Raw genomic sequence first — 16943 nt, 5'->3', positions numbered from 1 at the left:
TTTTTACTCTAGATAATATAATCTAGATATTATATAATACAATCGAGATCAATAGAATGTTATTTATATGTACATAATGTAAAAACGTTGAATGATAAAACTAAGTTACATTACATAGAGTTAGCTAAAATATACATTACTTAATCTGCAACCGAACTGTAAAGCTACTTTTTTTATGCAAGAGGAGGCAACAGAGCAGACGCGTCAACTTTTTTTTTATAGTGGGGAAATCTTCCAAAGATACCCACGGCCCCCGGGGAAGGAGCTGTGGGTTATGTCGGGTTCTTACCGACTAAAAACCCACTGTGTTCCGTCGAGCCGCTTTAATGATGGGGCCGCGGGTATTTGTAAGAATTCTTCCGCGACTTAGAATTCTTCCGCGACAGCAGACGCGTCACCTGGTGGTAAGTGCTCCACGTCGCTGAAAGGCCGGCAACATACTCACAGTGCCAGAGACATTGTGAGTATGTTGCCGGCCTTTCAGGTAGGAATATGCTCTCTTCTTGAAGGTCCCCAGTTCATAGCCGTTTGCAGGAAAAGCCGCATGAGGGAGTTTGTTCCAGATGACTGTAGTGCGCGGGAAGAAAGATCTTTTAAAGCGCACAGTTGTAGATTGCCAACAGTCAAGGTGGTGAGGGTGGTATTGTTGACGAACGGAACGGTGGTGGAACTCGGCGGCGGGCAATGTTCAAAACAACTCATCAGAGCACTCCCCATATAGTAAATGCGATAGAGAACGCATAAAGAAGCGACATTGAAACCGTGGTCTTCAATGTATAAAATAGTAAGTAAGGGTATAATTAAAACATAATTAATTTCATCAAAAAACATTGTAAGATGAAAACAGCTATCTCCATAACGATGTGTCATTAGTACATAATACATAATATATTATGTAGCCTTATTTCTTTCATAACGATAATATTTATAGGTACTTTTAACTTTTAAACTCAATGCTATCATGCTTAAAAAGTAAAGCGATCTTCATGAATGAATAAAATATTCTATTTATAGGTAGTATTCATGATTCAGCATCAATGCTCATATCAGTAATTTAGTCACCGGGAATAACAAATTGTGGATGGTCTACGTGTTTGTACTTTGTAGACACACGTATTGGTGGACTTTTGCAATGAAATTATGTCAATCATGTTTCAGAGTAGGTATGGTAGGTATCCTATGTTCGTTAATTGAAGGAATAGAACTTTCCTGTCTTGTAAATACATATAATTTATAATAAAACTGTCAATAATTTCTATGTATTGATAGGTAAAGTCTTTTAACAATAACAAACTTAGTAAGAACGAACTTATTTCTTTTTCCAATTAGAAATATCTATTAATATCCAACCTATGATATGCTTATGTCCATCAAGATCCATGTGGTCTTTCAGGACATTTTTTTTAATAATGAAAAATGAAAATGTAGAGCTTTTGCAACAGATAAACAGGTGATCAGTTTGTGTTATTTTATAAATCTTTAATTAGTGGGTAGTGCAAGAATTCATAAGAAACAACTTTATGCAGTGAATATTTTATTTTTGAGATCCCAAAAACACACGTGCATTTAGTTATTATAATAAATACCTAATACAGTTATCATTTACGTATATTAAGTCGCCACAAACATACAAAGAGCGAACATTTAAACATTAAAATAAAATATCATAAATCTTAGGTTTAAACACACACAAGTATTAATAGCAAAAATTGCCTAAATAATATAATGGCACGTAATTTCGGTCCCAACGTTCGTCCCTCCACCATCCCCCGAGTGCATATTTTGTGCTTATTTTTTTGGTATTTTTTTAACAATACACAGTGTTTTTTGTGTTTTGCAATAAATATTATCAGATTACCGTTGTATATAGCCATGTCGTATTAAAATCTATACCATAATAAGTAATAACTATTATACGTATATCATTACTCTAATATAAAATTTGCACACTCGACAGTCGACACCATAAAATACTATATTGATTTGTTCATACAGTTTTTATAAGAGTATCACCTTCTCTTACGTACAAATGTTGCTCTGGCATTAAATAAGACGTGAAGGAACAATCGACATCGATGTGCACCGTATGTGTGGTAGGGCCCAAACAATTTACCGCGGGGGGCGATTTGGGCCCCATTTCCTGCTAGCCCTTCACATTAATAACAGCACTTCCAAAGATTTCGTCAATTTGCCGGGATGAAAATGTAGCAACAACGTGAATATTACCCTCACGCTGAGGCAGAACCTTATCCTGATATGAAACTAATTCTCCGGGCTTCACATCGCGAATACGAGCCTGCGAATAAAGAATTGTGTCAAATTTGTATCGATATGGCATAAAAAAATATAAAATTGATTTGAAATATACCTGGCGTGGCCTCTGTATTCCCGGACCCTCAAATGTGAAGTAACATTCCGTTAAATGAACAGTCAACGGATTTTGGAAGCTGAAGACCAATGAGCTTTCTTGCCCCACACTCAGTTGACCTCGAGCCTATGTAAAGGAAAGCATTATTTTTCATAATAATATGTTCAATAATGTTCTCGTACGTAAGTAAGATTAAAAACAATCACCTGTATTTGTAGTTTTGGCTTGTGCAATGGAAAGTCGTCCTCGTCGGACCACGCCTGATGTGTTTGATTTACATAAGCCATAGCATGAACCTTTATCATTGAATGATCAACGAGCTTATCCATATACTCTTGAGGTGTAACGTGCAGCTTAAGCACCTCTCGCTGTCCCGCGCGAATGATAAACTCGCCTTGAGCTCTTCTTAACCGTGATGCAATCGCGCCAGTGTAGTAACATGAGGAAGCAGTTAGTATGCATAGTATCGTTCGGTCCTCAGTTGATTTATTCTATAAATAATTTGAAATAAATATTATTATTTTTGCTAAAAATACCAAACGCTTTATAGTATGAAAAACCCTTATCACCTGAATATTCATCGAACAATCAAAAGGTTGACCATAAGGTACAACTTCGATATCCATAAGATCAAAAGTTACATCGTCTTGGCTTTGATTTGGTATCTCGTAGTATTGTTGTAAACGCTGATATCCACGACAAGAAGTTATAACCGAAAGCCGATCCGGGCCTGAGCCATTGGAAGCCTTATAATCTTGCGTTATTTCAAGTAAATCACTATCACCTTCTTCGTCATCTACAGCAGGATTTTTCGTAACAAGTTTGCGCCCGACCCTTCGGTAAAAATAACGAATATTACATAAATTTGAAAACATTCTTAAAAACGTTTTTATTTTGTATAAATTTCATTTTAAAATATATTACACTCACTGATTTTGATTTGAAGCCACTTTAGCAAAACCCCACTGGGAATTTTCTTCTTGTTGAAAATGACATAGTTCCGAATTAATTTCTGAATATACGAAAGCAGTGTCGTACTGAAAACCGACTTCACCTCGACGGACTGCTTCTAGACTTGCTGGACCACATTTAAACACCGATTCCGCTCCTTCCTGCGGTGTTGAATCGATTATCTGCCAGCCTCCGTAACCTACCCAACATTTGAAGAATTAAGTATAGAAATTGTAATACATATATAATATTTCATGTAATGCATGCATGCAATACATGCTTTGACTAACCTTGTGGAAGATCAGGTCTTTGCATCCAAACATCATTCCAAACGTGAAAGTTCCAACAAGAATCATAGCAGTCTTCGTCGGGTCCATTTGGTACTACATTACCCTCTTTATCGAAGAATTTGTCCACCGTAAATGTGCCGTTTGTATCATGGGCTGATACATAATTCGTAACAGACCGACATGGAATACCTGTTGAATATGTAATAAAAAAGTTACATCTAATATGTTCTAAATTAAAGAAATGTAACTACTTGATTGACGATGTACCTAACGCTCGGCATATAGTCGCAACCAAACCAGAGAACACCCAACATTGACCATATTCAACGGGTCGGCCTCCATCTGTCAAATAACGTTCAAGAATAGAAACGGAGCCAGTCCAAGCATGAGGAGCAACTCCGTCTTTATACTCTCCATCATACCGGCCCACCATCAAACCATCATCATCATTATGAGCGTTTATCTATAAATAATGTTTATTTAGTATTGAATTACATTTATTTATTACATTGTAGTACATAATTAAAAATACACTTTATTTAACTTACCATAGATGAAATGGCCCTGCAAATTCGAATTGGATTCCCTCGCTCTGAATGTTCTAATCCACTGCGCTCTAGTAAATATACGCAGGCGGGCAACACTACATCATCATACTGTCCAAAGATCCACTTACGGCCGATGGGTTGATTCCAAGTTCCACACCACAGTTTTCCATGATCATTCAAAACATATTCATTTTTAGATTCGTCATTCTCCATATAAACAGTATCTTCTCGACACCAAGGATTAAAAAGTATATAAATATCTTCATCGCATTTATAATCGTTACGGTTATCCCGCTGTCCTAAACGATTCGTTTGCACCCAGCAATTCCATAAACCGACGGGAGCAGTCGAAGGTATGTTAACTTGAAATGTAATGGTATTACCATCTTGACGGTGGATACTTATATCCCATTTATCAGACTCAGAAATGGAAGTCGTAGGATTTTGCGCACAACCTTGCTGCGTTCCAACGCTGCGACCATATGTCGGAGGCGGTGGAGTAGCAGCGCTAAAACGATCAATAACTGGCCTCTCAATAGTGCCATGAGGGCTGACAGGACTTGGCTGAGCAGTAGCCGGTTCGTTACCAAAAGAGCTACGACGAACGCCATATGTACCCGTTTCCCTGATACTATTGACAGGGCTCATTGAAGTATTTGTCCCTACAGCTGTTGTGGTTATTGTACTCGCGTCCTGCATTCGTGGAAGACCGACGCTCATTCCTATTCCAGAACCAATTACATCACGAGGGAATTGAAATAAACAAGGTTGTGTGTTCCATTGGACCGGTAAAATCACTCGAGTTCCTTTGGTCACGCTGGGTTTAGGACCTTAAATGGAATTTGAAAGTAAATAATATGCAAAAACAAATAAAATAAATTATATATTAGTTATAATAATTATTTGTCTATCTCTTAATTACACTTACCACAACAAAATACAACATGAATAATATCCTGTTGTTTGTCAGAAAGTCTATCAAAACGTACAGCAAAAAGAAATTTCTGACCACGTCTTAGAATAGGATTTGGAAAAATGTTATCGTTAACCAAATCATACTGTTCTGTATGATGTTCTTTTGCATTATCCCTTGAATAGAACTCCGTAAGTTCCACCTTCAGTGGTTGCTGATCGTAAAAACTTTGTGGTATCATTTCCATAGCATCTTGACGGCGACGGCGTTCATTTTGGTCAGCCAATTTACATATCAAATTATGAGTGTATTGCGTATTGGGGCTATTTCTTGATGAATGTTTTAGTCGATGTAGAACACCTGTGCTGTGGGAGCGACCAGGCTTAAACTGAGCTGTTGGACCAGCTCGCTGCAAAGGCCAACGTCGAGTTTGTCCTGGACGCTGGCAGAAGCTTGAAATATTGTAATTCGCCGATAAGCCAGGTACATAATTCGTCGGCATTCCACCTATTGTAATTTGCTGCTCACAGTGACAGCTCAGCGTGCTAAGAGCAGTTGCAAGACCAGTTATTCCACCAAGCCCCATTCCAGTGATACTGGAAGTCATACTTGATGACATTTTATCCACGATAGGTTTTTCCACAGCCGCCATATTCACTTTTAAATTTACTCAAATAATGTTTGCTCTGGGTTGTCACCAGAGCAAATGATGCCCTCTTTGACTAAACCCACTGTTTTATATGTAACAGAAATACGAGTTCAAACACCGCGAAAGTATCGTGTAACATGGAAGCGCCAGACCTACTTCATTTGGAACAAAGCCGTTTTGTCTACAGTCGGTCAATTGTAACCTCTAGGATTACGTGATTGTTGGAAAAGTAGAAATAAACGTTTTAACTTATATGTATACTAATACTTACTCGCCCTGGCTCCACCCGTGTAGTTTTTGCTGTTGTCGTTTCCTATCAGTTAACGTAAGTTCTATAACGTTTTTTAAAAGTTAGTAGCCAAATACAAGTGGAGACAAATTTATGGAAATATAAAAAAAAATTATCACCCATTCTTAAGTGTTATTCTATAACTAACACGACTTTTTATATATCTAGACCTAGTTAGGTAAGTCTGCTTTTCTTCGTGTGCCCTAACAACAACGTTAACCACTCAAGTGCGGGACGACCGGGAGCCGGTCGATCCACATTCAGGGGCTTGTGCGTTGCGACCGGCTCCCGGTCGATCAACAGTCGTGGGTTTTGCGTTCGCTTTATAAAACGGTCTAATAACCTTCCTCTTTCTAACTTATATGACATGTTAAGGAAAGAACAGGCTAGCTATAAATCAAGATAACAACATAACCACATGATTTAAGTGGCCCACTTTTCATGACACATTGAGTAGGTAGTTTTTTGTACAAAAAAATAAACAAGGAATGTGTAAAAAAAATGTATGGGAGGGTATGATGTTTTTATTTTCTCGTAAGAAGAGTGTAACAAAGGATCAATAAATATTAAAATCTCACTGAACAGCTGTTTTAATTTTTTATTAGCAGACAAAATGTAACAAAAATTACAAGGGTACATTTGCTTTGACTTACAAGTTGTTTTTATTTATTTATATGTTACCATGTTTTGACAAGGCATAGACTATTTTATTATCTATGAATATACATACTTGCAAATGTGCTATTGATAAAGGAATCTGAGATAATCGACTTAAAAAAAATATTGGACCGCCAAAAACCCCAACTGCGGCGGCACCGGGAGCCGGTTTCGCACAAGACCCGATTTTTGCAAAATGGCTCCCGCACTTGAGTGGTTAAAAAGTAATGCCTTGAGTTTTATTTGTGGTTTTATGCTTATCAACATTTGACGATTCATTTTTAGTATGTTTATATTACTATTCACCCTGAGTTCGCCCGGGTAGATGTTTTTATAGGCGTTCAATATTATTTTAACAGTTTTTTTAGCCAAGCTGGCTTTTGATATTATGTAAAACGGTACGTCATTGATGAAAAAAAATATGAATAACAACTAGAAAATTTTAGTAAGTATAATTTGTATTTTGCATTTAGTTTGATTTCAGTTACATAATCATAGAAAAAAAACCTGTGAAAAATACTTTCTCTGGAATCACTTACCAAAAAGTCATGTATCCTCAACTGTTCTTAGACACTATAAACGAATGATATGTTGCTAGGCAACAGACAACAGTTGAAGCGGCAAATAAATAATAACAAATATTGATTTATTTTCGATGCCTGAAGTGTAGCTTAAAATAGCATAAACGATTATTATAATGTACAAAGTAGCCTTAATTATACGCAATACATTATATTGAATAACTAAATTGCTATGGGTCTTTACAGGCTGTTCAGTTATAATGTGGAAATTCAGTACAAAAGTTATTTCCTCTCCAAAGCGATGTTGTTTACGTTCATCACAACAGTTTTGAATATAGGTTTACCATTTTTAATAGCATACAGAAGTAGAGGTAAATACTAAATTTGCAAATGTTTATACAACTAAAATCTTATTGTTAAATTGTCAAACTAATATTTCAGGCTTTTGGCTAAATTCGCATTATTTTTATGAAAAGCCGGTGATTCGCCCTACCTTTGATTACTTACTTGTAGCAGAAACTAGTGATCCTAGTGTTACATTAACATGTGGTGATACACACATAATTAATTATGAAAATAAGGATTTTGAAGAACATTGTGCAGAGGTTCAGGTTTGAGTGTCATTAAATTCAATTTTATTACTTATTCTTTCTTTGCAACAGATCTGATAAAATATTCTTTCATTTCAGATTCAAGAACATGATTACAATAAGGATAATAGGAATGATATGTTAAATATTAGACTTAATTTAAATGTACCAAATATGCACACAATCTCTTCCATAATTTTAATTTTTGGCCTTGATTTCCATTTAATGGTGAGTACAGTTTAAATGGCCAAAACTCATTAAAATATATAAATAAAATAAATAATTCTTTATAGAGAAAAGATACAAGTGGTAACCATCTTCTTTTCTATATCTTTCTAAATACCTGTATGACAATAATGTTTATATTTTTACAGAGTGTATGTCTATTACAAATGCAGAGCTTAGCCGTTATAACAAGAGATTTCGCAGTACCATCTTCTGGTCTCAAGTTTCATGGACATCTGAAATTTGATCAAACTTCACATTTGCCATGTTTAAGGCATCATATTGATACAACCAATAATATATCATTATTTAATATAGCAAAAAATACTGAAAATAATGTGGACTTGATGATGGAAGACTATTTTTTAAGAGAGAGTAGGTATTCATTTCATGCAATAATATACAATTTTTAAATTACATAATATGAGCAAGTTAGAAATTAAAAGAATAACTCAGCAATTTTATTTCAGTACACAATAACCATGTTGGCAGAATGATTTGTGCTCATGGAAATAAAATCTAATCTATTTAGGTGTTTGTTTTAAAATGATCATTGTATTTCCATGTTAATATTAAATTTACTTCTTCTATTCCAGCAACAACTCTTGTAAAACCAATATATGTAAGAAATCAAATTGGTTCAACGGGGACTTTTCTTATTGACATCAATCTAAATATACCTGAAATGAAAATATTATACACTCCAAGTATTTTGCAAGAAATCAAATGGGCCTGGCCTCAATATCTATCCATGGTTGTTGTGTTTTATTGGATCTTTAGTAAAATAAAGAGATTTGTTTTTAACAATCGTTTGCTTATGGCATGGGAAATCATTCCTTGGAAAAAACCACAATGAAGCTCCAAGATTGGAATATGAAGCTAGTTAATATCCCAAAAATGTAAAAAAAACCATAATCATATATTAATTCAGAAGGTAATATGTTACTGAAAATATGGTTTATTTCAGAAACAATATACATAATATAGAAAATACAAAGGATTGTTTTTGATAAAATTAAAATACAAATAAGGTATAAAAATAAAGAAATGCCAACATAATATCTGTCTGTACATTTTATTCACATCTCTAAAACTTAACTAATGAATTTATACATAGCACTTGGTTTTTCACTGAGTTAGTGTTAATGTTGGAAATTGGCCATTAAATTCAGCTGGTGTTTTGTCCAACTCTGCTCTATTGTCTTCAATAATAAATGTCTTTCCACTGTAGTCATCAAGCTGCACAAGTAAGTAACGGCACATATAGTTACCATACTCATTCTGTAATAGAAATATTCATTATGAGAACCTCGGTGAATAATTGCTATGTACATTTAAATAACAGAGGTATAAAAAGTAGGTACTAAATAATATTGTTTTGATTTAGTTAACATACTGTTTTCATTCAAAGCTGTTGTTATGATGTTACAACAAACACTGATTCTCTATATCTGCATTATTGTAGAATGAATTAAAGTTTAATTAAATATACCTGTTGCATATCCAATTCCACTACAGCTTTATTTCTGATGCCCTTAATGTAAAACCTCATGCGCATGTGCTTTACTCCATTTTTCTCATAAACAGCATGACTGACATGAGTCCGCCTTCTCCTTGTTGTTTCTTCTCCATATCCCTTTATGGGAGCACCTAAAGCATCCTCCACTCTGGGATCCTACAATTGAAAACATTTATCAGACCTTCGATATTGGTCCAAGTTGTGTATTTAATAGAAAATACTGAAAGTAATATTAAAAACTGATTAAAGTTTTTATGAAATTATAATGAATATAGTTACAATTCAAATCACTATAGATACATACATTTTTACATTTTTCAAGCGCTACTGAATATATACTATTAGGACTGTTGCTGGAGAATAATTCCCTAAAAACATAGTAAAATATTACTCCAGTCACTCCCACACCGACTAATATAATTCCTGTATAGGATACAGTTTTAGTGGTTTCTTTGATTTTTTCTCCAAGCGGTCTAACGTCAGTGGACACATCCCCACGATCTTGAGAAGACCGACTTTTAGTCAGGCCTCCTTCCTTTTGACTAGAAAGATATCGTAGACTAGGTCTCCAAATCCCAATTGAAACGGGTAGAACACTTTTATTGCATCGGATTAAAGGAAATGATTTAGATAATAAGTTCATTTTAAAATATATTTGAAATCATATGATTTAAATTCAAAATGTCATATTCATAAAAATAACAAAAATAGCACATGAATACAACGAAGTAAAGTCAAAATTGTCAAATTATCTGTCAAGTGTCAGTACATATAATTCTATCAATCATAGACTATCAATTTAATACTTACTCTGTGGTCATAGAAACAGAGCATTAATTGCTTTTCACAGGCATTAAAAGACCAGCACGATTGAATTATAATTCAAGAGAACTTACTAAACTCTCATCCGCCTAGGATGTGCACTAAGCAATTTGTGCAATACACGCGCTCTAAAAATTGAATGAAATATATTTATATCCAAGTTGCTACCGTCCGGGCCCTGAACAAATAGTTCAATTAAGAAAAATAAGTGTCACTACTTAAGGTGTCTTTTGACACATCATTTGAGTCTTGAACCGTGAACGTCAGTCGTCAAACCAATTGTCAATTTGGCATGTTCATAGAAGTTTATTTTAGTTTAATTCAATATCAATTTATCAGTGTCTTCAGAGTTCAGTCTTCTACACCTACAAAGGTTTTTGCATATTTATTTACTTCACTTCAATAAGTTATCAAAATGGTTATCCAGTTGTAGATTTTTTAAACATTTTTCCACAGTTATCATAAAATCTTAGTTTATCATCAGTGATTCATTCATTTCATAAATCTTTTATAAATAAAAGCACAGCTGCTCCTAAAAGACGCAGAAAAATCCCAAAATCAAAGTAATCATTGAAGGAATAAAACAAAGAAAAAACTACCATCGAAACTACTGCCAAAGGAACTCGAACATTAATATTAATTTTATGCAGAATAAAAATTAATACAATGTGGTGAATATGGAAATCGTTAGTGACACTTGCCAATGTGTTAAATCAAAATAAGAAAAGAAATAAAAGAATATATTTTTTTTATCATGGATTGGATTATATCTGATGAATTGGGGCTAACAGTAGGCCACCTCGTTGGCTGGGGAGCAGCGGGAGCGATGATAATCGGAGGTATTGCGCCTTACATTCCACAATATAAACAAATTAAAAAGACTCAGGATGCAGAAGGCTTTTCACTGTATGTGTGTTTAACACTGTTAATAGCCAATACACTTAGGATTTTATTCTGGTAAGTATTATCATTGTAGAGTGGCATCATTTATAAGGATGCAATAAATTAATGTGAATGCTCCTGGCAGGTTTGGAAAGCGGTATGAGATACCTCTTCTAATACAAAGTATTGTAATGAATATAACAATGTTTATAATGATTCATCTGTGTGTGAATGTGAGGAAAAAGAATCAAATCATAAGAGCTAGAGAGAGAATATTTACAGGTTAGTATGAAAACTTTTTATGTTATTGTATTAACTGTTTGCATGCCTTTTTGAAAACAGTCATGTATAATTAGTCATGTTTCTGAAATGTTAAAATTTTAGTAGAATTAAAATACTTCATAATAGTAGTATGTTGACTAAGAAATGTTACATATTCAATACCAATTGAATGAATATAAATACTTATAAATAGTAATGTCTGTAACATAACCACAGAATTGCTTCAATAAACATAATTAACTTTTATTGTGGAAAGGGGTTTTAAGGAATTCTTTAGTTACTTCACTGTCTTCTTTCTTATATTTATAATATTCCAGTATAAAAACTATGCATCTGTATTATTTACACATAATAATTACTTATGTAATTTTTTTTCTCTCTAACTTGATTTTTAGTTGGTGGCGGTGTTTACATTTTTTTATGAATATAAATTAACTTTTCCTTTATTATTTTATATTTTTCAGTTATTATATCCATCCTTATTATTTATTATTATAATTTATCTTTTTATTTTTAACATTTATTTTATGTTTTGTTTGGTGGTTGGTGTGATTGGTGAATTAGGTGCAATATTCATGTTATATATACTATTATGTTGTACAAATGGCTCAGCTCAGCCAGACGAAACAGCGCGCTGGCTCGGGCAGCAGAGCGGCGTCACGGGCGGGGAGAAGCCGCGCCGCTTCTACGGTAAGTCCAGTCACCTTGTTGTATGCAGTTTGCGTGACCTATATGATTTACTCATTCATCAATCATTTTTGTTGCAGCAACCAGTGATGTACACGCTTCTAACTTTGGATTTATATGTCATGGCTTGGTATATTGCCATTTATACATTCATTATTTGTGTACACGTTTTGTTTTGTTTATACTGTGTGGCATGTGGTTCGTTTTGTTTGAGTTTTCGTTCAAATTCATGTTTGATATGTGGTGATTGAAGGAAAATAATCAGGAATGTACATTTGTTTTAAATCCAATTCATCAGTCCACCAAACTTAAACTTTGCTTGTTAAACATGGTTCATTGCTCTGATACTATTGTTATATAATATTCTCAAACATAGTATTACTTTATCTCGTTTGTGGACAGAGCAATGACCAGGTCACTATGTATTTATATTTTCATTATCTTATCTCTAAATGACACTGTGCATGATGTTTCCTACTTAAGATATTATTAAGTTACATTAACAAATTCTCTTATTGCTTCATGATTACACAGTTAATGTAAATAATGATGTATTGGTATGTTCCAGATATGGATAGGAAGTATTTTTGGGCTTGGACTGACTTCCAGAGTTATGTAGACTGTATGTTAGTCTTCTCAGTGCTTGGGGCAGCTATTACGTATTTATTAATAGAATTTTCCCCATTCGTCGAACTAATTGGCTTCCTAGCAGTATTCACGGAGGCTATGCTTGGTGCGCCTCAGATTGCCAAAAATCACCAAAATAAAAGTACAGAGGGAATGAGGTAATCAAAATACATATTATGATTAGTAAAAGTACAGTTAATTTATTATTAGTACCAAAATATTACACATAGACTTCAGAATTTATAATGGCATCTAACACACAAAAAATTATTTAAAATTAATGTTTCAATACTGTTTAAACATTTTAATCTATCAAATTGATAACAACATATAATAATAATAACTTACAACCATTAAGATTTGTAATTGGAGTGTTTTAAATGAATTGTTTACTATATTTATTCACATGATAACTGGTTTTTTGTTACTTGTAGTGTTAGTATGGTTATAATGTGGACGTTTGGTGACATCTTCAAGACTGCATACTTTGTGATCAGAGAAGCGCCCACACAGTTCTGGGTCTGCGGCAGCCTTCAAGTGACGCTAGATATCGTCATTCTGCTACAAGTTAGTATCTTATCAGTAACAATAAATATTGTTTTAATGATTGCAAAGTTCGCAGGATATAATATTTTAGTTTTGCAGTGTCATTCTTCACAAATGTTAGATTTAGTTAGATTGCAGTTGTTAGAATTTTAGTATTAATATACCTCCCATTAATACAGGAAATCCTTTAAAATACTTTTAGAATAATTTAAACAACTTACAGGATAAAATATGTTTTTTAAATAACTATTTTACATGCTTCTTTAAATTGTACAACTCCATAACTACTGTATTCATTAATATGATATAAAAAAAATTAACTGTAGGTTAAATCTTTTATCTTTTAAGTGTGTAAATATGTTTTCGTCTAATAGCCTAGGATAACAGCATATAATAAAGATAAAGATTTATCTATTCATCACTGTAAAGGACAAAAGAACTCATAAACTTTATAATTTTATCATGATTCATCATTCACGATCAACTTCATTTGAACACAAAATTTATTAACTTTTTTATTTATCTTTTTCCGTCTTGTAAATTATTTGACAAAATAAATATAGGCATTTAAATAAAACCTCATCTATATATATATATATAAAAGAAAGTCGTGTTAGTTACTCCACTTATAACTCAAGAACGGCTGAACCGATTTAGCTGAAAATTGGCAGGGAGGTAGTTTAGAGCCAGGAGAAGGACATAGGATACTAAATATGTACCACGGGCGAAGCCGGGGTGGCCACTAGTATTAAAATAAATGTTGAGCTATAGTTGATCGACAATGTTGCTTGAAACTTTAAATGTCGCTCCTCGGGCGATCTGTATGCATGCATGGTCAACTTAACTTTTTTGCTATTCCAGTATTTACTATGACTGCGGGGTTTTAAATAAAATATATACTTACCTAATATCTGCCATGACAAAATTTTATTTATGAACCTATAATTTTCGAAATGTGACATAATTTAACTATATAAAATGTTCAGAATGTCATATTATAATCTGTCCGTATTCCAGGTATGGTGGTACAGGCACAACACGGCGGCCGCGCGCCGCCTGCGCCGCGGGGATTAGCAGTGGACCGAGACTGACTTATAGCACTCGCTGAACGCCTTCCGCGTGTACTGGCCTCCGCTGTGCCACATCTTCCATTCCTTATGACCAATACACGCATAGACTGTTGCGGCTCTGTGACTGTTTTAGTCAAGAAGCTTATATCTAATACACTGGAAATTGCACTATGACCATTAACTTGTAACAAGAAAATATGACCTTGAATGACGCCTGTATGTTTTTTTATCCCTTTCACACCAACTTGCCAAGTTAGGTATGATTGGGATAAAAAAACATATAGGCGTCATTCAACGTCACATTTTCTTGTTATAAGTTAATGTTCATACTGAAATCTCCAGTGTATTAGATATAAGCTTCTTGGTTTTAGTATTAACGCACCTCTCCCTAAGCCAGCGCAAGCTAATATCGCCTTTAAATACTTCCCCTTTTAGTTTAATTTACGTAGTGACGTAATATTCGCAATTCGAATTTCGACGGAGGCTATGGACGGAGCGTATTGAATACGCACATCGAGCAGGCGGACTCTAGTGCAGAAATGATCCAACTCACATTGAGTCTGAAATTTAAATATTCGCGGGTTGACGGCTATTGAAGTTAGTCTCATTGTTTTATATAACGTGCTTTTTTGGGTCGTGATTTTTGTTACGTAGTGGGATGGATGATTTTTGTATGTGGAGTCTCATTGTATGTGTACATTTGGTAGAAGATTAAGGCAGCCATAGGAAAGGTGAGGATAATTTTGTCGTCTTTTTTATATTTTGGTATGGTGCTATTGCTGTCGAACCAATGAGACTACATGTTTCTTTACCTTTTATTTATATTAGTGTGAATATAGGTACAAATTTATAAAATATATTAATCTTTAAATAATTATTTATTGCGATGTGTGTTGTTTAATGTTTATATTGTTTTATACATAATATATTATAGAATTGATGACGTTTTCATAGCTCTATGAACAATATAAATTACTATTTCATAAGAATACTTCAAAATTGATAGTCGTTTAAAGGCCTTATTCAACCGGTTTAGCAAATTTTTGAAAAAAAATCAAAGAAATAATATATACATTCTTGTGAGTAAGATTTATTTATTTTCGCTAGATTGGATAATAAAATTAATAATTATAAAAGTAATGCTGCACAATAAAATTATATTAACACTGTTTAAAGCTGTAGGAAATAGAAATAGTATTTTTATATATTTTGATTAATACTTATTGTTAAGCTTTATTCCGATTGCAGATAGTAAGTACACAAGAGATGCGTTTATATTGTGAAACCTGACCGTGTACATTTCAATTGCATTTTATTGTTAAATCATAATGTACCTCTGTAAAATGCGTTGTTACATAGCACTTTAAACAGTTATAGTACATGATATAATTATCCAGTATTACGAAGTATTTTTAATGCTCGAATGCTCGAAGACTTTAAAAACAAAAGTACATTTAAACAGTTTTAATTTGAAAAAGTACATTTTAACTGTAACAGATCATTTCATGATAAATTAATTTATCTCGAGTATTTTTAAATGTAATGTTTTTTTTAAATCCATATTATTCGAAAAAATAATATCTGAATAATTCGATTTATATCTAGTTCAATGGGAAAGAAGTACAGTTAGTCATAATATTTCTTCCTTTTGTAGAAAATTATACCTCAACTTGACGTTGTTGTAATGTAAACATTTTTTAAGTCATTAGTGTAAAGTTTATTTTTAAAGTAACTATGTTATAATTTATTAAATATGTATAATGTCATGAATTTCATTTTTTTGTATATTATGTTAATCGACATTTCCAATAACAAGGGAATTTTTAAAGCGTAACGTTCTCAATTTAAGAAATCTTATAAATGCAGTTGTAACGAAATCTTAGTTTTAAAATCAATTGTAATTATTATGTTATATCCTACATAATACGCATAATAATGATTACAAAACGATTTGACTGCGTCGCAAAATTGAGAGAAATTTAGCATGTGATACATATCATAAATATGTATAAATAAAATATATGTATTTAAATGATATTAAGTCATCTAATTATTTTAATTAACAAATGAAATTGACATTATTAGTCAATTAACGAAATAATTTATTGCGAGTTAAGAAACGTACATATGTTGTGATTTTAGAAGTTAACCATTCTTATTCATATTATTACATTAATAAAGTTGTTTGTTTATACCAACTTGTTTTTCTTCCCGATCGCACACAAAGGATTCTATTCTTGTACCTAATGAATGAATTAATCTGTCAATTATGAAGAAGCAACAGAGCGCGTCATGGCTAGCAGCGTTATGTACATACGTATTGTGTAAGGCTAAGGCCAGTAATCTGCGCGCATTTAGTCCCATGCGGGTAACGTCAGCAAGGGATACATCTCCGGGAGCACCGAGGGTGTTCCACAAATTTGAACTTTATGCCTCTAGTATTAAGATTGCGAAATAGGGAAGCGTAAGGGTGGATCGATGGTCGAGGTTGTGTCAGGAGCCGGAGG

General features: G+C 33.4%; 4 protein-coding genes across 7 annotated transcripts; 2 read left to right on the top strand and 2 right to left on the bottom strand.

Moving 5' to 3' along the window:
* Positions 1-1549: 1549 nt before the first annotated feature.
* On the bottom strand, positions 1550-5752 carry LOC149910294 (hemocyte protein-glutamine gamma-glutamyltransferase-like). The gene is made up of 9 exons (XM_090107705.1): positions 5086-5752; positions 4158-4987; positions 3877-4072; positions 3610-3798; positions 3299-3518; positions 2938-3202; positions 2575-2859; positions 2369-2494; positions 1550-2296 (listed from the first exon to the last, which is right to left on the bottom strand). Exons 1-9 carry the CDS (start codon positions 5720-5722, stop codon positions 2144-2146), a joined length of 2901 nt encoding a protein of 966 aa, XP_089963831.1. The 5' UTR covers positions 5723-5752; the 3' UTR covers positions 1550-2143.
* A 1532-nt stretch (positions 5753-7284) lies between these two features.
* Positions 7285-8971, top strand: LOC149910293 (transmembrane protein 231). The gene is made up of 5 exons (XM_090107694.1): positions 7285-7557; positions 7628-7797; positions 7876-8004; positions 8151-8376; positions 8598-8971. The coding sequence occupies exons 1-5, from the start codon at positions 7419-7421 to the stop codon at positions 8855-8857; spliced, it is 924 nt and encodes a 307-aa protein (XP_089963820.1). The 5' UTR covers positions 7285-7418; the 3' UTR covers positions 8858-8971.
* An 86-nt stretch (positions 8972-9057) lies between these two features.
* Positions 9058-10248, bottom strand: LOC149910292 (mitochondrial import inner membrane translocase subunit Tim21). The gene is made up of 3 exons (XM_090107682.1): positions 9825-10248; positions 9494-9676; positions 9058-9282 (listed from the first exon to the last, which is right to left on the bottom strand). The coding sequence occupies exons 1-3, from the start codon at positions 10161-10163 to the stop codon at positions 9130-9132; spliced, it is 675 nt and encodes a 224-aa protein (XP_089963808.1). The 5' UTR covers positions 10164-10248; the 3' UTR covers positions 9058-9129.
* A 362-nt stretch (positions 10249-10610) lies between these two features.
* Positions 10611-16630, top strand: LOC149910291 (solute carrier family 66 member 2). Of its 4 annotated transcripts, XM_090112136.1 has the most exons (7): positions 10611-10715; positions 10799-11299; positions 11370-11506; positions 12071-12196; positions 12762-12978; positions 13255-13387; positions 14384-16630. In XM_090112136.1, the coding sequence occupies exons 2-7, from the start codon at positions 11097-11099 to the stop codon at positions 14438-14440; spliced, it is 873 nt and encodes a 290-aa protein (XP_089968262.1). In that variant the 5' UTR covers positions 10611-10715; positions 10799-11096; the 3' UTR covers positions 14441-16630. The 4 variants fall into 4 exon arrangements, with proteins under 4 accessions (XP_089968262.1, XP_089968253.1, XP_089968271.1 ...); XM_090112127.1 differs by having other exon boundaries at positions 10643-11299; XM_090112145.1 differs by having other exon boundaries at positions 10646-11299; positions 12119-12196.
* The last annotated feature ends 313 nt before the right edge of the window (positions 16631-16943 follow it).

Source organism: Colias eurytheme, chromosome 2 (assembly GCF_061535395.1).
Source record: "Colias eurytheme isolate Ceu_HAF_F1 chromosome 2, ilColEury1 Martin Lab GWU primary, whole genome shotgun sequence".
Lineage (NCBI taxonomy): Eukaryota > Metazoa > Arthropoda > Insecta > Lepidoptera > Pieridae > Colias > Colias eurytheme.
Note: the sequence above shows the minus strand (reverse complement) of the source record. Positions and strands in the feature narration are given on the sequence as shown.

Coding starts and splice junctions, on each gene's coding strand:
- LOC149910292 (XM_090107682.1), bottom strand. CDS start 10,163: ATGAACTTATTATCTAAATCATTTCCTTTAATCCGATGCAATAAAAGT. Junction 9,677..9,824: donor CGCTTGAAAAATGTAAAAAT/GTATGTATCTAT, acceptor TTTCAATTGTAG/GATCCCAGAGTGGAGGATGC. Junction 9,283..9,493: donor TGGAATTGGATATGCAACAG/GTATATTTAATT, acceptor TTTCTATTACAG/AATGAGTATGGTAACTATAT.
- LOC149910294 (XM_090107705.1), bottom strand. CDS start 5,722: ATGGCGGCTGTGGAAAAACCTATCGTGGATAAAATGTCATCAAGTATG. Junction 4,073..4,157: donor GCAGGGCCATTTCATCTATG/GTAAGTTAAATA, acceptor CATTATTTATAG/ATAAACGCTCATAATGATGA. Junction 2,495..2,574: donor AGCCAAAACTACAAATACAG/GTGATTGTTTTT, acceptor TCCTTTACATAG/GCTCGAGGTCAACTGAGTGT.
- LOC149910293 (XM_090107694.1), top strand. CDS start 7,419: ATGGGTCTTTACAGGCTGTTCAGTTATAATGTGGAAATTCAGTACAAA. Junction 7,558..7,627: donor AATAGCATACAGAAGTAGAG/GTAAATACTAAA, acceptor CTAATATTTCAG/GCTTTTGGCTAAATTCGCAT. Junction 8,377..8,597: donor AGACTATTTTTTAAGAGAGA/GTAGGTATTCAT, acceptor CTTCTATTCCAG/CAACAACTCTTGTAAAACCA.
- LOC149910291 (XM_090112136.1), top strand. CDS start 11,097: ATGGATTGGATTATATCTGATGAATTGGGGCTAACAGTAGGCCACCTC. Junction 11,507..12,070: donor TAGAGAGAGAATATTTACAG/GTTAGTATGAAA, acceptor TTGGTGAATTAG/GTGCAATATTCATGTTATAT. Junction 12,197..12,761: donor GAAGCCGCGCCGCTTCTACG/GTAAGTCCAGTC, acceptor GGTATGTTCCAG/ATATGGATAGGAAGTATTTT.